At 39.5% G+C, this 19,849-nt stretch overlaps 3 protein-coding genes and 1 pseudogene across 5 annotated transcripts; all 4 read right to left on the bottom strand.

Moving 5' to 3' along the window:
* Nucleotides 1-2,017: 2,017 nt before the first annotated feature.
* LOC103324955 (transcription initiation factor TFIID subunit, putative (DUF688)) lies at nt 2,018-6,512 on the bottom strand. 2 transcript variants are annotated; one of them, XM_089048148.1, is made up of 4 exons: nt 5,935-6,512; nt 4,190-5,336; nt 2,494-4,083; nt 2,018-2,400 (listed from the first exon to the last, which is right to left on the bottom strand). In XM_089048148.1, exons 2-4 carry the CDS (start codon nt 5,192-5,194, stop codon nt 2,362-2,364), a joined length of 2,634 nt encoding a protein of 877 aa, XP_088904274.1. In that variant the 5' UTR covers nt 5,195-5,336; nt 5,935-6,512; the 3' UTR covers nt 2,018-2,361. The 2 variants fall into 2 exon arrangements, with proteins under 2 accessions (XP_088904274.1, XP_008225296.2); XM_008227074.3 differs by lacking the exon at nt 5,935-6,512 and adding an exon at nt 5,599-5,699.
* A 1,884-nt stretch (nt 6,513-8,396) lies between these two features.
* Nucleotides 8,397-11,625, bottom strand: LOC103324954 (cysteine proteinase COT44-like; annotated as a pseudogene). The gene is made up of 5 exons (XR_016125140.1): nt 11,081-11,625; nt 9,996-10,228; nt 9,760-9,893; nt 9,136-9,659; nt 8,397-8,879 (listed from the first exon to the last, which is right to left on the bottom strand). The product of XR_016125140.1 is annotated as a cysteine proteinase COT44-like (transcript).
* A 2,522-nt stretch (nt 11,626-14,147) lies between these two features.
* On the bottom strand, nt 14,148-16,113 carry LOC103324953 (abscisic acid receptor PYL12). The gene is made up of 2 exons (XM_016793264.2): nt 15,977-16,113; nt 14,148-15,450 (listed from the first exon to the last, which is right to left on the bottom strand). Exon 2 carries the CDS (start codon nt 14,878-14,880, stop codon nt 14,335-14,337), a length of 546 nt encoding a protein of 181 aa, XP_016648750.2. The 5' UTR covers nt 14,881-15,450; nt 15,977-16,113; the 3' UTR covers nt 14,148-14,334.
* On the bottom strand, nt 15,699-18,307 carry PEX7 (peroxin 7). Its single transcript, XM_089048549.1, is given in 3 exon segments — nt 15,699-16,154; nt 17,171-17,552; nt 17,554-18,307. Coding segments are annotated over 2 exon segments (975 nt in total). The 5' UTR covers nt 18,151-18,307; the 3' UTR covers nt 15,699-16,154; nt 17,171-17,174.
* Nucleotides 18,308-19,849: the final 1,542 nt, after the last annotated feature.

Here is a 19,849-nt window from a genome sequence, read left to right as displayed (position 1 = left end):
GTGGTATGGATGGTTATGAGTTTTCAAGAGGCTCATTGATAAGCTAAGAAATGGAAGTTTTGGGCTGCTTGGGAGCCTCGAAACTCAAGTCCATTTCTTGAGCTCAAATATGTGAGTAAACATAAAGGAGAGAAAATAGCTCATTATCTTAAAAAAGATAGCCCATCTCTTTAGTGAACTAACCCATTACCTTAAAGAATGGCCCAAGTGACCAACAAAATATCTGAAAATCTCCAGCACATGGCTGAAGACAAAACCATGACAAAAGCCAAAAGCCACTCACATCTGCAAGTTGCTGGAATCTCCGGCACATAGGCCAAACACAAACCCAACGCAAGCTATCAAAAAAACTAAGGGATACTTGAGCAAAACACCCTTCAAACAGTGTACATACCCATTTCTTTCCCCCCAAAAAAATCAGATCTAGCTATAGAAGATGGGAGAAAAGAATGAAGAAAGATGGTTGAAAGTAGATGTTCTCCACTAAGGTAGCTGAGAGGAAAGGGCATTGAGCACCTAAAAATCCCTGATTTTGTGCAAATGGGCAAAGAGATTTCAACAAAATAGGATGATTGAAGGAATGAGGGGAGAAAGGAAGGGAAAGACTTGGCCAAATTTGATAGAAACCATTAGGGTTTCTTGGAAAATGATAGCTTCCAGCTGCCTATAAAAAGAGGCATTTCCTACCCATCATCACAACTCACATCTAGAGAGCAAGCTTCATCTCTCATCTTTGAAACTCTGCAATTTCGTGCTCAGTTCATCTTCCTCCTCCTTAGTTTCCCTCTTGGCAGCTGTTCTAACACTTGACAGAGCCTCTGTCAAGCTGCTGGAAAAACACTCATTTCCTTCATCTCTCTCCCTCTCTCTCTCTTCAACGAATCCTCAGAATCTCTTCCCCCATGCCTTAAAAACTCTGTTTCTCATAGGAAATCGCAGCCATTTCTCTCTCTCATGCTAAACTCATGAATGCTCAACTCCCATGCCACAAGCTTCTCATGCCAAGCCAAGAATTTATCTGTAAACTGTTATTATTTTTGTTGGTGAAGGTAACCAAGGTGTTTCCTAAGGCTCCACTATCTTTTCGAAGCATTCTTGGGGCTTGATCTTCAAACTCAGGCTTAAGGGGAAATTTCATCCATTTTGCTATTTACGGCAGCTCAGGCCCGTAGTAACTACTAGAAGAAAAAAAGCCCATACAGTATTCATTAGATGTGTTTGTAAATTTAATATGCAACATACATGCAATCATCGTGGAGTGGATGCGGCTGAGTCAACTCATTTGACTCCATTCTTTTTTTCTTTTTGGCAACTACTCATTTGAGTCAATTGGTCTGGCAAATAAAAGGGACTTAAGTAAGGGGTTACTTGAAATTTTAAAGAGTATAGAGGCAAAAAGACACTAATGTATTATTATTTAACTCAACAACTGTGTTGATGAGATTTGACCTCAACTGTCGGAAATTAGGTACCACGACCAAATGTTCGTGAGTTTATGTTATTTATAAGCTAGTGTTTTGGTTGCTAGAATAATAGCATTGAAACCTTTTTTTTGGTCGGAAAACATTGATACTGGGTTAAGTTAAAATAAACTGAATTGAAGTAGGCCATTGACAGGAAGTTTGGATTGAGTCATGAGTTCAATGCAAAGTTCAATCCAAACTTTGCCAACAATCTCATAGTCGGACAGCCCACAAAATAATACGGGCCTTAATATAGCTACACAGTCCTGCTTTGGGATTTATAAGATTTATTTTGCTTTTTTTTTTGGAAAAAAACAGGAAAAAGACTTTATTTGAGTTACAAGTAGCTGATGGAGTCTCAGCTTTCTGGTCTATGAAGAACAAATATTTCCTTTTTGACAGAAGCAAAGAAACTGCAAAACTGACATATACAAATATTTGAATGATCAATCCATAGGGTGATTGATCTAATCTTTCCAAAAATATCAAAGCCAATAAGAACTATTAGCATCATGACCCCAAAAGAAAAAACTAGTAATTCCTATACATCAGCATCACAGGAAGCCAAATAAATTAGAATTGCTGTCTGAAAGATATACTCCAATTACAAGAAATTGGGCCCGCGTGACCTTTCTTGCCTATATGCTATCTCAGTTCAACTTGTAAGAGAAGAAATCAATTGTAAGCTAGAGAAAGCCAAGAAGCAAAAAGCTGAGAAAACCAGAGTTATTCATCTAGTAATATATCATGAGCAAAAACGATGGGGGGAAGAGAACCTCTCTGCAAAAATAAAATAAGTAGGTAGCCAGCCGATGTCAACTACTTTTGGTCACCTTCAAACAAACTTTTCAAATGAAGGCAGAAAGCGTGGAGACATTATTGGAAGACCACGGCAATTCTAACTCTTGGATTGCTGAGAAATATGAGCAATCAATTCCTGTCAAGGGGAAGAAAAGTTAGAGCTCCCTTTTATCATAGAACTTCTATTGTATATATGAAATTATGTGAGAATGAAGGATGGTGAGATTACCTCAGAATAACGAACATGATCATGGCGCAAATTGGAAGTTTTTACAATGGTTTCCCACTTGGTGCTGGTGGAGGATGTCTTGGAATCCAACCTTTTAGTACGTGCTTGTGAAATTGGATATCGCGAAGAAATTGAAGAAAGGGTAGACCAAAGCCAAGACTGAGAAGGTGATCTTGGTAAAGGTGGGGGAAGAGGAGACTGTACAGAACTAGCATCAACAATTCCTGGATCTGCTTTTATAATCTGACCACTTTTTCCATTAGCACTGGAGTTTGAACAGTTGAATGGCTCAATATCCTGACCAGTTCCTAGCTGAGAGTTCTTCACTGCAACTACTTGGCCTTTGACGTGTGAGAGGTCAGATAACGAAGGTAGATTGTCATCAATGGAATCCGATACTTCGTGTTCCAATGTGCCACCACCCTCCAAATAAGTCAGGCATTTGATATCTAGAAACGAAGATTCAGTATAAGTTTCTTCCGTGTCTCTACTTTTTAATAAGGTATCAAAATCCTCACCAGTAGAGTCTACTTGTTCCTTGGTAACTAAAGAACTTGAATTTGAACATGATAGTTTGGCAGTATTTACAGTATCTACATACAGTGTCTTCTCAATGGTAGGGCTCTCAGAGCGTGGCCCTTGTATACTTCTTTGGTGGCTTAACACTTCCTGAAATTTGTGACCACCCTTGTTATGCAGATTGAACTTACTATTGGCTTTGACACTCTCTTCTCTGGGAATGCCAAGAAACCCCACGCCAGGAAATGGAGACTTTGGTGCTTCATTTCGATAAGGGGATATGCAAGCACTTCGTGAATGCCTGAAGGGAGATGACCTACCATTCTTAAAATCACCAGAATGCGATAAGCAACTGGATGCACCTGCCTGCTTATACTCAGACTTCTGCATTTCACCTGATTTGACTCCACAAGGTGCTTCATTTCTATAGGGGGATATGCAAGCACTTCGTGAATTACTGAAGGTAGATGACCTACCTTTCTTTAAATCTCCAGAATATGAAAAGCGACTGGACTCACCAGCCTGCTTATACTCAAACTTCTGCAATTCACCTGATTTGACTCCAGAAGGTGCTTCATGTCGATAGGGGGATATGCAAGCACTTCGTGAATTACTGAAGGTAGATGACCTACCATTCTTTAAATCACCAGAATGTGAAAAGCGACGTGACTCACCAGCCTGCTTGTACTCAAACTTTTGCAGTTCAGCTGATTTGACTCCAGAAGGTGCTTCATTTCGATATGGGGATATGCAATCACTTCGTGAATGCCTGAGGGGAGATAACCTCCCTTTCTTCAGATCACCAGAACGTGTAAAGAGACTGGATTCACCTGCCTGCTTATACTCAAACTTCTGCAATTCACCTGATTTGACTCCAGAAGGTGCTTCATTTCGATAGGGGGATATGCCAGCACTTCGTGAATGCCTCAGGGGAGATGACCTCCCTTTCTTTAGATCACCAGAATGTGAAAAGCGACTGGATTCACCAGCCTTCTTATTCTCAAACTTGTGCAATTCACCTGATTTGACTCCACCTTTTGATTTGTGCTTATAAGCAGCATCCAAAGCATGCTAATTAAAATAGTACAAGACTGTCAGTACTGTATATGATTTCTTCTAGTTATTGGATACAAAAAAAATTGAAAGAAAACTAGAGACACGAAAGTGTCCTACTAACCTTGTTGAGTGGTTGGCTGTGAGACCGACCACAAGTAGTTTTTTCTGGTCTTATAACCCCAGAGGAGGAAGACATGAGGGCCCGGGTCCTACCTTTCATCCCTGGAACTGGACTTAAGAGGCATAAAGAATTTCTTAAGCACAACCGAGGAAATAATCCACAACCCTTTGCTGAAATGGAGCCAGAGGGATCATACTCATCATCTTCTCCTTCGCTTTCTTCCTCCTCTTTATATTGGTCATATTGCAGTTCCATGTGAGACCCTTGTTCATTAGATAAAGGCCTGATATCCTCACGAATTACCCTTGTGACTTGTCTTGGTTGTTCAGGTGCTATATATTGCTTCTTTGCAGCATAATGAGGTGTCTCCAAAGCCATTGCCTTGGCTGCAGGTAAGAAGCGACTCATCATCAAATCTCGAGTTTGCAAATCCACAGAGAAGGCTCTAGATTGCTTTACATCTGCACCATCAGATTGACTCAGACCACTTGCACTACAGTTGAAGGAGAAAGACTCTGTAGGGGAAATCGTCTCAAGTGCATCCGAATAAACATCATCCTCATCCTCCACTTCCAAGGCCCTTCTCTCATTTGTTTTCTCTTTTGAGCACTTCAAATCCATCACATTTTCGTTCAAAGAATATGATTTAAATTGAGGTCTAATCCCATTTCGATCTGCATGATCCTTTTCTAAAGTTTGCTTTGTAACATAATCTATAGGCTTCCCAGGGGGAAGCCTAGGAGTGACAGACGTCTTCTCCCGAGGCTGAGTCTCCGGTTCTTTATCTTCCTTAGCCTTTCCAGGGATGTGCTCCCAGTGAAAAGGAACTGCAACTGGTTCTGTTACCTGCTCCAAACAAAAGTCTGATTTGTAAGGTGGAAGAGTATGTCGTCCATCGGGCCTCTGAATTATCTTCTCTTTCTCTCCATCTGTGCACACTGTTGTTGTAGCAATTCGTCTCACAGACAAAAATCGTGCATTCAAATTCAATTTTCTTTCCTCCATATCTTAATTCAGGTCAAACCAATTCTGCTCAATCCCTCTATTTTTCAAATTTCACCAACTGAGAAAGAAGCTTCAATTGCTAACAACAGGGATGGCATAAAAGATCATGGTAAATCCCTTACCATCCGAATTGAAATAAATCCTGAAACGGAGAAGAATAAAATCACTAAAACAAACCAGAGTTTATATCAACTAGCATGCTCAACTCCAGTTATGCTACTTGTAATAGATATGACTGGAAAGAACATTTGAACAACAAAAAACAAAACAGAAAAGCAGTTGATAAAAACATTAACAACTATACAGACAAGCCAAATCCAATAATTTAAAGACAGTCAGTAGGTGCTGGGATTTATGAATAAATAACTAACAGAAAAGCATTTGGTAGACAAACTGATTTTTACCTACTCTGACAGAGTCTCAGAACCAAAAGAATTACTAGTTCTGGCCAAGAAGAAAGAATTAACCTTTACAACAACAATCTGCAACCCTCATCACAATTCCATCAATAAGATCTAACAAACAGTAACCTTGAAATGAGAGCCAAAAGAAGAAACTTTATTGTGAACCCCCCATTTCAAAGAAACAAACTATATCAAATAAAACTTATAAAACCCAGAATTACCCAGAAAACCGAAAAAAGTATTTCTGCAAGTTAAATTCATTACAGTTAATAACACCATTGGTCATTAAACAACCATATCAAAATAAAAGTTCATTGAAGAAGATAAGAGGCATACCTCTCAGGCTCTCACAGCATGAGAGAGAGAGAGAGAGAGAGAGAGAGAGAGAGAGATTGATTTGAGCCTGCTGATATTTCGCTCCGAGAATGATGCCGTAGAGTTTGGGGAATGAGTGTAACCAAAGAAAAGCAAAGCCAAAGGATGAGAGAGAGAGAGAGAGAGAGAGGAGAGAGAGGTGGAAGAAGCTGAGTATGTGGTTTTTAACTTTTCGAGGAGTGTATATGGATTGTCGGAACAGAGGAGAGAGAGAGTAAAGTAGACTAAGACCAAACACATGCAGAAGATAAAACTACTGCTGGCTGCTATACTGCATTGTAACATTGTACGGTACATTTGATCATTTTGCTCTGTTTTGCCTTGCTTTGCTTGCTTGCTCGTTCCTAGAAACGTGGTCCCCTCCCCTCCTCCTCTATAAAGTTTTGATCTTTCAGTCTTTCTTGTTATGGGGATTTTTATTCATCCTTTTATTCTTGCTGGGTTATTTATGAAAGCCTAAAATAATTAAATCGGGATTGAGACCTTTGGAGGAGAAGAGGTGTGGTCACGGACATTACGGCTGCGAAACATAGACCGTTGCTGATCCAAAGCTCTTTCCTTTCTTTCATTTCTTCAATCCTGCCAAATTTAGTTGACCCACCTATTTATTTATTTATTTATTATTTCAACTTTCAGACTTTTCAGTCCACTCTCTCACTCCTTGTCCGCGTGGCAACTTTATAAATCATACTCAATCATTCTTTTTTGTTTTTTTTTTTACTAAATAAAAAATTAATCGATTAAATTTACAGTTTAAGTACCAGTTTGGCATTGTTTATTTGGGATGATAAGTGATTTTAAAAAAAAATTGAGAAGCCCAACCCATTTGATAAACTGTGAGAAAATCGCTTATTGTTAAAAATTGATGTAAGAGAAAGCTATAAGGAAAAGCATTATTGAAGTCTTTCATTTTCGATTATGCAGGAATCAATTTTGAAGACTTGCTGAGTTTAATGATTATGCGGCAATCATTTTCTGATTATGAGTAAAATTTTACTCATACAGCCAAATTGTTTTCTCTTACAGCTGATTTCTCTCACGACAAATTTAACATAGATTATTTTCACAGTACAGCAACGCCAAACATGCCGTGGTGAAAAAGAAAATTAGGAGAAAAGCTCTGAAAATGTAATGGAAACTCAAATGATTTGACGAGGCAGTGTGTGTCGCTCATAGAGCCTCATCATGAAAGTGGAAAATGAAAGCATATTTGGACCCATTGCCATGTGATGGATGATGCGACTTTCTCTCACTACTTCCCTTCCGTCTTTTCTTTCATCTCCGGACGGCAAGATTGCTTTTTGGGACAATGTCAAAGTTGGGTTGTTGAAATTTGAAACTGAAAAAAGTAGAATTATTTTCTGGGTCTCATATGTCTACAAAATACATGGCATAACAGATGATATGGTAGAGGAGCCACATGGTAAGTTCAATAAAAATAGATTGTCAATCAGCAATGCCTTTTTCTAAAGTGCCCTTAAATTGCGGAGGCCACCCCATAGACCAAAAGTTATTCCTAATTGGGGATTTTTTGGTAATTAGACTGGGTCAACCGAACATTACGGGCATTCGACATTCGATTAGGAAGTGGGACTGTCCCGTATCTTCGTCGGTCCATGTTACTGCCTTGTTACAACAATTTAATTGAAGTAGCAAATGAGTTGTCAAAACAAAATGTTTGAATTCGACTCGTGCAGATGGAAGAGAATAATATTTGTGATGAGTTCGTTACCAAGTTGTGGTTAGTCTTATTGTGATGATGGTAACTTTAGTTGTTAGTGTATTATTCTGTTGTAAAAAAATTTATGTAAATAAAAGTATCTGCGAACAAGATGTTGGAAGATATTGGTTCAAACAGATTGATAATGATTTTATTCTAACTACCTGCAATTAAGCAGATGGAATGATTAAGGTGATTATAATTAGGATGATTGTTCATAATTAGACAATTATTTGAACTTATTTCCTAGTTTTACACGTCTACAAATCTACTCTTGTATACCAAGAAAGTACATTTAACTTTTTTTTTTTCTTTCTGATATATGAATCAAGTAGGTTTTTATTTAATAAAGAACAGATAGAAAAGAAAAAAAAAACTCAATATCATCAGCCAGTAAAGCAACTCTTGCAGTAGCAGCAGAGGGCTCAGCAATAACATGGCAGGCAGCCCAAGTCCACAGTGAGATCATAGGAGGAAAGGCGATCTGCAACTCCAATTGAGCCTCATAAATTACCAATAGGACCCTCAGGTCCTTTGTCAAGGAAGAAAATCTGTCTAGCAGAAGTACTCACTGTTGTAGCTGAGTATGATGCGCTGTGACAAGGTAGTTTTCAGCTACATGGATATTGTATTTTGTTTTGTCTAATTTTTGATTGGCTTAGAATTGTTGTTGAGCTAGAAGAATGGCAATTAGTACAATAGGTTAGTATAAAGACCATACATATATTACAAAGCCAGGACAACAATTGTTCAGTCTGTCTTGAACCTTATCTGCTACAAGATTGGAAAATAAAATACATCAAACTTAGCTGTAATCGATCAAATTATTCCGTCCGTTGCATCACGCAGAGAAAAATCACTTTTCTCAAATATGTTTCTGTTTCAGGTTTCGTTTACAGCATATGTTCAATGAATCAATGTTCACAAGAACATATGTCAACAAAAAAAACACAGGTGGAACAAATGCCTGTTTTACATAAATTTAAATACCAATAGTGACAACCTTCTTCAAACTTCACAGAAACAATAACTTCCTTTCCCTTTTTCAGCGCATTGCAGCAAACCGGTTCATCTTCCACTGCAGTGGGTGGTATGTCTTCTCTGTTTGCTCTACTTTAGTCCATGGGAGCTTGTGCTTGGCCATTTTCCTCTTCTTTGCAGATACTCCCCAGAAATCTCCCGCATTCTGTGTAATGAAAATATGAGAGACATTAGTTATTAGTTTAATGGCCGGCTCTATTGATTCTATGTATCTACTTTGAGAGGTAAGGGAAATGATTCTGTATACACTTGATGACTTTTTTCCCTTTTCTAATATGCTTCATAACTTGCTACACTAGGTTAAGTATTAGTTTGCAACTTGCGAAGTACACTATAATGTTGGTTTTCAGTGTCAAACACCAAGTAGATATTGAAATGAAACAATGATAGAATTTCCATACCTTGAGGCAGAGACCATCTTCAACATCACAAATGGGATAATCACTTGGGCAACAGTAGTCAGTTCCGGTGCAGCAAACCGCATTCTGATATTCACAGCAACCATAGATGAGGCAGTAGTCCAAGAATTCAAAGAGGCAACAGCATGTCTCATCACTTGGACAATAGGAGAAGTCTCCGCAGTCACTTGGTGAAGGAGAGGGAGGTGGCGGTGGTGTCACTGGTGTAGGTGGTGTTGGTGGAGGGGGTGGTGACACTGGCGTAGGAGGTGGTGGTGGAGCTGTTGGGGATGGTGCAGATGACTCCTTGGTAGGATATGAAGCCATCGGCATTGATTGCACAAACCCCATATTTTAAATTAGTGTTCCTTCTAATGTAAATGTATCCATCTATCCCCCAACTAGTCCCCCATGAATTCTTTACAATCCAGTAATCTTCATCGCCTTCGGAACTGTATCCTACGACCAGAACTGCATGGTCAATGTCATCTGGATTGTCGGAGCAGTCACCATCGTAGATTCCCTGATTGAATCATATTAATTTGTTTATTATTAAAATTATGTCTCAGTAACATTTCAGATATCCAAGCCAACTAGTGAAATGAACATAAATTAGACTTACTCCTGGTGTATAGTTGGAAATCCCACGCAGAACCATCTATACCAACACTAACGGGTTGCTGAACGGCAGCACATAAAAGATCACTGTCTGTTTCTCCCACATCTTCATAACCATCAATGGTGACAACTTTAGTTTCCTCCTGATTAAGGCATCACACAAATAAGAACAGAGGAAAATAGGCAAAATTTGTTCCGGACAAACACAATATGTATTATTAATAAGCTATAGGGTTGAACCTGACCTTGGTGACATTGCAGGTACCATCCACACCTGTGTATGGATAATTTTTTTCTGTATCGATACCACCATTGTCAATAACCCATTCAAAAGCATAGTCCATGTAGCCTCCATCACATCCCTCATTGGTACTGTCACAATCCACAAGTTCTTGTTCTGAAAGACTAATGAGTTCTCCGGTGGCTATTGCATTGATTCCTTCAATAGCTCCGGTGCTAGAGAATGCCCAGCAACTTCCTGTGAACACAAAAACAAGATTCCTTTAAAAGATCAATAAAACTTAGCATGAGTGTCAATTTACAGACAGGACATGTCGTTTATAACTCAGGAGCACCAAGCATGATATGCTCTTTTCCAAAATTGAAAGAAGAAGAAGAACAGTATCATCAAATATCAGTTTTGTAAGAAAAATGGTTTGTTCAATAAAACAGTAAAAGCGAGCACTGCAAGACATTTGTAAATGTAATATCCTGAGGTCTGAAAGCTATACTGTTATTTTACTACCTAACAAGTTTTTGGAAAGAAAAAAAGTCTCTAAAGAATCTTTTAACATCCTGACCATGTGACTTTTGATATCATCGATTGATTGTAGAAAGTGGCGATACCAAATAGTCAATGAAGGATGAGTTCTAAAGATCTTGGCCTCATTTGGAAATTCATTTCATCTATTCTATGGTTGAATCTAAAATCTCCCGTTTTATTGGAAGATTTCTTTTGACCTCAAAGTTGGTTGTGTTTCATTTCTTTCCTCACTTATTGCTCGAAGTTCAGATTGTTTACGCCTTTTCTCAACCAATTCTGTTATATTTCATCCTAAAGTTTATGTATCTGAACCTATTCAGAGCAGCAGTGCTGCAGCACAAAAGTCTGTGTAATCCCGAGCTGATTAGAAGAACCAATGATGGTCTAGTGCATCTGTCCTAAAACCATTTGAATCAATCTACAGGGAGAAATCATAAACATTCTGGTGTCTGACTTTTACAAGTCCAAATTGTTCCCACAACAATAGTCAGAAGAACTATTTATATGAACTTGTAAAAAAATTGAAATGTATTTACTAGCAAATGAAATAAATGATTTGAAACATACCACAGCTGCCTTGGTCCTTGACACCAGTCACAGCTCCCTTTTTCCTCCAATCCAAAGCTGAAGGAGCCTCACATGAATGCACTGGTTCTTCATGCATTCTCCTCATCATATTGTTCCTTTTGCTGGTGGGCATTTTCAGCTTTTTAGACAAGTAAGTCTTCCTAAACTCCTCATTGCTCATATCAGCAAACCTATTCAACCCCACCCTCTGGCTATCATGTGCATTGTTTGCAGCCCTCTTCTTTGCAGTCTTCTCCAATACAAACTTGAGGTTCCTCTTGAAATTCTCAAACCTCCTCTCACTCTCTTCAGCATGCCTATACACCTTTCCATGCTTCTGCTTCCAGAGCCTGAAGAGCTCCACAACTCTCTCTTCTGCAGGGAAGTTGTTGAGCACTTCATTTTGCTCCACTATGGAGTATTCACTTGGGAAGGTATTGCAAGAAGATAAGCATGCCAGTAACGCCCAGATGAAGAAAGCAAAAGCCAGCTCAATTTTGTGGGAACCCATGAGTTCCTCAACTGGGTTTCCACTAAAGATGCTTGATTTTGATCCATCTCCATTGTAATGTATTTAAGGTCACCTAGCCAGCTGCAGGGCTGAACCTACCAGTCAATTAGAACATTTCCCACAATAAAATCTTCTTTCTTTAATTATAAACAGGACAAGAAACCAACTTGCTGTCAAAGAATACCTGAATTTTTAATTTATTTGCTGAAGCACCAAGATTTGTTGGTGGTGTGTTGTGGTCTGGAAATCCTTACCCGTCTGTTCTTCAGACCCTTTGACTTGAGAGTGGCAGGCTGGAAGCAGAGAGACCTACCATTCAACCGTACCGTCTATGAAGCTTTCAAAGTTTGAAACTTTAAAACAATTAGATAAATAAAGGGGTAAGTAAGAAGAAGAAGATCAATATGTTCAGCCCAAGAAAGAAGTAAAATTAGGTTTGGTGAATGAGGGTTGCATCTTAGGCCCATACACAGTCAATGCAATGCAGACTAGGCTTAGCAACTTTTTGGTTTTGGTCGAAAAGGCTTAGCAACTAGGCCTGCAAGGTGGTAAAGGTCAACAATAAGTATTTTGGAGCACTTTGACTTTTGTATCTTACCAAGAGGATCTCAAGATACAAACTAAATCGGAGCAAAACTGTATCCTCCTGGTGTTCTTTTGTAATTATATATTTCTTGTGTCATTAGCTACTAATTACAGGTGAAGTTTCCCAAATTCCCATAAACCTTGTCCTGCAAACTCTCAGACTGGACAATCATAACTCAGATTACAAACAAACGAATTAGTTGATTGTCTTTATTATCTTTAACATGATAGTAATTAACTAAAACTGAAGTTCAAATATCAAATTAAGAAAAACAGAGCCAGAGAGTAAAATATAAAAACAGAGCGAGTTACAAACCAGTTAGACGCACCGCCTCAATCCATATGGTTGATTATTTCTTTTTATTATCTTTAACATTGTTACGTCACAAGTACAAGTGTACCATGTGAACTTCCACGTGGGTATTTGAGTTTATCTTTAAGATTGGAGTTGGAGCTGCACAAAGAGTCTCCTAGCAATATAAATATATATTTTCTCCTACACAGACGTGGGATGGTAAAAATTCCCAAAGGATCGAGTACTCAACCCTAATGGGGTGAAAGTTCGGGAAAAATCGGAGGTGGGTACGGGGATTCCTGAATTTTAAAAATTTCTCGTCGATGACGGGCCGGAAATCGTATTGTTATCCTATTCTTGAACTCAACCAGATAACTCATATTTATTTTTAAATTAATAAATATATAATATAATATAACAAGTAAAACGTAATAAATATTTTTGTTACAAGGTATAAATTTTTTTAAAAAATTTTGATCTTGGGATCTGATTTCGGTTCTTGGGGTTATCACGAATTTTGTACTTGGGTGCTTCTAGTTTGCTTTCTCTCTCAATTTCTTAGTTGTTCTGACTATGTTCTTATAACTTGGCTTTCCCATATTCAATCAATTTGAAGAGCATGCACGACGAGAATTTTTTATTACAGGTTTATTTTGTTATAAGGTGTAATAAATTTTTTAAAATAGAAAATTTAGGGATTTGGGGCGGATTTGAGAGACATTCTCCTAATATTATGCGGACACCATGTATTTTTTACTATTCATTCTTGCTATTCTCTATGTTTACAATGGTGTCCATACATTATTAACGTGCGGATGTTTGTATAGGAGAATAACTAATGCGTTATATTTTTTACTATCCCTTTCTGCTTTTCTCCTTATTTACAATAACGTTCGTGCGTTATTAACGTGTGAACGTCTGTACAGGAGAATAACAATATATATTAATATATTTGTATAAATATGATACGACCGCCCCATTGATGTATTTGTAGTTATCTGATTGATTTTGGTTTGGAAAACTTTGTTCATATTTATATGGTACAGGTGCAGCCGCGACTAGGAGAATAGAATACTAGTGGATAATAAAACTCGAAGCTCTAGCGTGAACTATCTGCTGGTCTCGTACGTAACTAACTTGCAGTAAACTGTTAGGTTGCATTCTTCTGACTTGGTGGCCCTCTGTCTGTGTCATAATATGTACTGAGAAATCCCAAAAATGATTTCAAGCATATATAAACATTTGATGCTAATTGTCAAGGGTTTCGAATAAACTATATGCCGGGGTTACAACAACCCCAACAAATGTTTTATATTAGAGCCCCGCATTATATTATAATAATGATTTGGTATTGGCTAGATCTAATATAATGTCACGCTCTCTCTCTCTCCATTCTTGAATTAAAAAATAGTGATGGGTTTTATATGCATTTCATGATTTATGGCCCAGTGAGATACTAGGTGTTTCCTTGGCCATCGTCAATACGCAAAAACAAAAATAAAGCGGAAAATGGCATGTTTACTAAACAGAAATCGAAGTAAGTAAGAATCAGAATGTGAATGAATCGGAATAAGCATGAACCGGAGTGAGACGTTCTCATTAAGGAATTGGAGTGAAAATAAAGTTGATTCCCAGTAAAATGTATACTATCATATGAAGTTTCGTAACGCGCAGAGTAGCTGTAAAATCACATATTTATTACAACAAGAAAGAAGTCATCATCAACCGCACTACCCATGCACAAAATATCTAACAAGCCAAATGGGGAAGCTAACCTTCTCAACTCTCAAATAAGTAATTACAATTACCAGCTTTAACCTCTAACCGAAGAAAAGATTAAAAACCTTTAAGCCTACAAGCTAATTAATTATTAGCAGCCATCTTTTCTGTGACTTTAGCCAGCGACTTAAGATTGCAGCCTATGATCGTATTAGTAAACAAACAAGTGTCCTCCTCGCTGCTCCCGGCAGGCACATCCACCACATACGACTGAATCACAACAGCCTTCCCTTCCTCTTCTCTGTGCACGGTAGTGGTAGAACTGTAATTTGCAAGCCTGTGATCTCCACCAACAATGCTATAATGCATGACATGCATGTTGTCGTCGAGCTCATCCAGCCTCTCCATGCTGTTTTTCGCCGGCAAGCCGGTTTTAACCACGACTTCCCGGATGCTTCCGATGCCTCCATTGCCGGCACGCATGCTGCAGCTCTTGATGAACTGCTTGTAGGCTTGAGGGTTGTCGAATTGGCGGAGGACGGACCAGACCAGGGGCAGCGGTGCGTCGATGGTTTGGACAAGGCTCGAGCCACACTGGTTTGGTAACAGAGTGTGGCTATGGTAGCTGCTGATCATGAGCTGTGTTTTGGTTAGGGTTTGTTGCTTTTGGGTTGGATAAAATAACACCATCTCAAGGCAAGGCTTCAGGTGACAAGTTGTCGTTTGCTGTTGTGGCTGGGAACAATGTGAGTTTAGGGCTATATATAAGAAGGAAAGGGCGGTGGTTTTGGTTTGCTCAGATCTCTGTGTGGTTAGTTACTTCATCAAAAACAAAGAAAGTTTGGCTTCTCATGGCAGGCTTAAGGATGTCTTGGGACTTGGAGTTTTTTGATGAATTGTGTGCGTCGCGTCTAAGTTAGCCCTTGCCAAGTTGCCATTGGATTGGACTGTGCTTTCTCATGTGCTTTTCATGTGCTCGTTTCTTGTTTCTAGTATTCGCTTGTCTTTTGCGAAGGCTTATTCCTTCCGATTCTCAGACTAAAAACTTTCATCGTTATGTGAAGGGCAGGTTCTCTTCTTTTAACGCTTGTGTCCAAGTGGACCACCATCTCTAGACACGTCAGCAATGATGGCACGATGTGTCCATGTGGACCATATCTTGACATGTCAGCTAAGAGCCTGCGTGACAATTTTGTCAAAGCTACGTAGTTCACTCTTCCAGCTGTACACATTCGCTGTCATCCAACTAAGCAAATGAACCTAGTTGCAGTAACTATATTATAATATGGCCACGTGGACGAGTCATTCCACGTCACAATATTCAAGATTCACACACAAAAATTTCGCCATCCTAGTTCTGCATCAAGAGTAACCTCTATTTGTATTCTTAATTTACATTGTTTTATATGAATTTTCATTGCGGTAAATCAGATTCTTGAATTCTCATTTGCCTTCCCTGTATTTGGATCCTAATCATATAATCGTAGAAGGAACCAAAGCTCAACAGCAGAAACAAAATCTAGTGCGCTTATGCGAGCAGCTTAACATTGGCCCAAACAAAGCACCGAAGCTAATTACAGCATGTTAAAAGAATTTTTGACTCTCTTAAACATTCGACTGCCCACTTCATTTGAGTTTCTACTGACCAAAAGTCTACACTTCTTTAAACCACCCACCCCACCCCCCCCAAAAGTTCATCAAACAAAAAGTCTACACTTCTGATCTCCATTTTATGTGCATTAATCCTATTTCAAATTACAAATTTGGGAAAGGTATGATCACTCACCAAACAGAAAATGGAAACTTGGCTTCTTTCTGGTGTCGAGATCAAACGCACATTTTTTGCTCTACCTGCTTTCCGGACTCCGGCTAATAAGTTTATTGTACCCAGTTTGCTGGGAAGGTTTCACAGTGACCGTATAGTGCACTCCCATGCTAGGAACAAATCCAACTGATTGCCTAAACTGTAATGCAGGACAAAAGTAGAATTGAATAGGTGAAGAAAATGTAGTTGATGCTTTACTTGAAAAAGAAACCACAGAAATAAAACCATAAATCCAATTAATAGGTTGGGGTGCTGAGATCAAGTCACTGTTTCAAGTTCTTAGTGTCAGTTTCTTTCCTAGCTTTTCATCCTACATCAAAATTTCTATGAGACGCTGAAATGTTGCATCTCAATAGCAGGGTAAGCACTTTTACTCTGCAGAATCCTATATGCATCCAGAACGCACTAAATGTTATAAATCCAAATAGCATAACCATTTTTTGGTCCTACAAGTACATCCACTAAAACTCTAGAACTTATACCCTGCTTCTCTTGCGCACGCACAAGCACACTTAGCAAGTCCATTTCTACTGATAAGGCCATTAAAGACTTTCAAAACCTTTGCATACCTTAACATTTCTAGTGAATAACCAACAGCTTCACCTTCAAGCAACAAACATAGTCTAAACAGATAGTGTTAACTGTGTACATGGAAACCAAATCGGAAATACCAAATCATAAGAGAGCATGTAAGTCGAGCATCACTAATAGGCGTATAGAGAAACTAGGAACTGGCATAATCAGATGGCAAACCATAATCCATACAAATGCCACCCATGGTTTTCTCCTGCAATCCACCGTGAGTACCAATTGCAACGTCTCTATCATTTCCATCTTGCTGAAGAAATCAAGTGATTGTCTCATGTAACACTAAGCACAAATAATGATCATCACAGAATAGCAAGAACCATAATGAAAAAAAGCAGTGCTATTAACTAATTGAGGCTCTGAATTTTATCAAGCAAACATAGAAAGACAGAGAATACAAATAGGCAATCTCATTCCCATCAAAGAAGCCAAAGAACAAAAAGAGAAAGCTTCTTGTTTATTAAATCTTCTGTACAAGATCAAAGGGATTATGATTCAGTAACAGCAGCATTGGAGCAATCACAAAATTCACAATTCAAAAACTATCACAAGAAAATCAGAAACTACCCTTTTAAGGCGCTCTGGGGTCGGTCCCGTGCTGCCAAACGTACGCAAGCTCATCCCAGCCAGTACTTGCCAGAAGCCCCTCCACAAGAACACTCATATCCACACCAACCGCGAACTCGGTGTGATGGTCGTACCGAGCTACCAGCGCGTCCTCCACCATATAATCCCACAAGCAAACCGACATGTCGTATGAGCACGACATCATCAAGCTCTGCCTGTGCGGCGAGAACTTGATTTTCCTCACCGCGTAGCTGTGGCCATTGAGCACCGAGATCGGAACCCTAATGCTCCTCACGTCCCAAACTTTGATAGACTTGTCGACGGAGGCCGTGGCGATGCAGCAGTCGTCGTACTTGTTCCAATCGCACGCGAGGATCTCGAGCCTCGTGAGCGGGGATGATCATGGTGGAGCCAGGCTCACGCACGTCCCAGACGCGTAGGGTGCAGTCGCCGGAGGCGGAGGCGAATACGTCGGCGTGGCGAGGGTTCCAGACGGCGGAGTAGACGCAGTAGGCGTGCTCCTTGAAGGTCCGGACGGAGGCGGGCCGGTCAACGGTCCACAGCTTGACGGTGTCGTCCCAGGAGGCGGTGAGGAAGGAGTCGCGGCGGGTGGGGTTGTAGTCCGCGGAGCTGACCTCGCGCGTGTGCTCATGGAGGGAGCGGAGGGGGTTGGAGGCGGGGGGCAGAGCGACGTCGTAGAGCTTGACGGAGCCGTCGGCGATGGCGGCGACTAGGAGGGAGTCGTGGGACTCGGACCATGCGACGTCGTACACGCCATCGGCGGTGTCGTAGGCGATGAGCTCGGTGATTGGCTGGTGGGGTGCGGCGGGGCCCAGCGGGGCCGGGGAGAGGTCGATAACGTGGAGGCGGCCGTTGCCGAGGATGCCGAAATTTTGGGAGGTGGCGACGGCGAGCCGAGACTCGTAGAAGGGGCTGAACTTGACGGAGTAGCCGTTGAACGGGGTTTTAAATACTGGCATTGTTAGTCCAATCCAGGTGGAATTTCCGGTGCTCTCTGTGCGTCTGGCGTTTGGATTTTGGGGATCTCACGGTCTGAGACCTTTGGATTTTTTATTTTTTCTTTTCTTTTCTTTTTATCTCATCATTGTTTTGTTTTATTTTGTTTTATTTTATTTTATTATTGTTTTCGCTTGTCATCGTCTTGGAATGTGGAAAGTTCGAAACTAATTTTCATTTTTCCATTTCGGATATCGTCTTGATTTTTCATTTTTGTGAAGCATCTGCTCAGCCCTTGGACTGGACCATCGTTATAGGACTGGACTACTCATGTGGGATAAATTGGACTAACCAAGCATGTAAAATGGGCCAGGCCCTAAATCTTCAAGTCCGGGTTCCAGATTTTAATCCATAAATGTAGGCGGGCCAAATCTGTCTCCATCTTCGTAAATTTCGATTCAGGCCCTGTCTAACTAATCAAAACTCGTTCTATATATGACAAGAGAGTTGTAGCTCAAGTACTTAATAGCTTATACTTTTGCATCCTTATGTTCTGTATTTGAATTCCTCCCTTCCAAAGTAAATATTTTCAACAAAATATTGTCGCGACTCACAAGTACATGTGATATACATGAACGATTGTCAATCATAAGTTAATGGGTTTGCTTACTACAGTTTACGTATGCATGCATGCACACCGAACTGTAGCGAGCAAACATGATCAACTTAATCTAAACCATACAATCTTTTTCTCAACTTAATTTATGAGTTAAGAACAGCAACATCGCGTAAAGAGTAGCTTTTAACATGATAAATGGGATTTTGAATAGCTTGTTTTTGGTCGTGGGGTACCAAACAGGGTCCCGTAATTTTAGAATGGAGTTGAATTTTAAGATGGCGAAATTTGGACCCTTCCGGAACGACTCATTAATGAGGTTTGGATTTGTTCGGCCTCCATTATTATAATATCCCGCAGATAATATAACAATGAACAAATGGATATTAAGTCATTCATAAACATTTCCGAACACAGTTGTTTATTTCTTTTCGCAAAGTTTTGGTAGACTTTGTGGGCTCAGCTCAGGATTTGAATTTTACCTAATCCACTATTCCAACACATTCACATGCAAAAGAAAAGGAGCATTATAATATTCGCTGCACCCTCAATATAGTGGATATGTAATTTTTGGGTCCACAGCCTAATAGTTTTGAAATCTGAATTTCCATTTCCAAAAATAAAAAAATAAAAAAATGAAACACCATGAATGTACAGTATGGCCCCTTCCCCGTCCATGCCTCACATGTTTGCCGCACTAAGACTGAGGTCTTACGTCTCACATATTTATTTTGGGGGGAGGGGTGGGGGCTTGTTATGGATGGGACACAATTTACTTGCAATTATCAAACTTTATTTTTTACTATAGCACATTATTTTTCTTATATCAAATCAATTGGTCGGCTCCAAGGAAATGTTCTAAAGGTCAATATGATAATATTATGGACATCAAATCAATCTTGGGAATTCTTTTCTGAAGTGATCAAGTTGAATAATTTCTCAGGTGTCATGATCTTATCTTCGGACTTTTTGATTTACTTCCACCAACATCACTAAAGTCTAAATTACGATTGAGAAAAAAAAATTATCTCATTTCTTGTTCTCATCGACCGGCTTCTTCTCAAATATTTTGAATTAAAACATCATTAATTATGTTTTAGATTAGA

Source organism: Prunus mume, linkage group LG3, assembly GCF_029339155.1.
Source record: "Prunus mume cultivar Tortuosa linkage group LG3, ASM2933915v1, whole genome shotgun sequence".
NCBI lineage: Eukaryota > Viridiplantae > Streptophyta > Magnoliopsida > Rosales > Rosaceae > Prunus > Prunus mume.
Note: the sequence above shows the minus strand (reverse complement) of the source record. Positions and strands in the feature narration are given on the sequence as shown.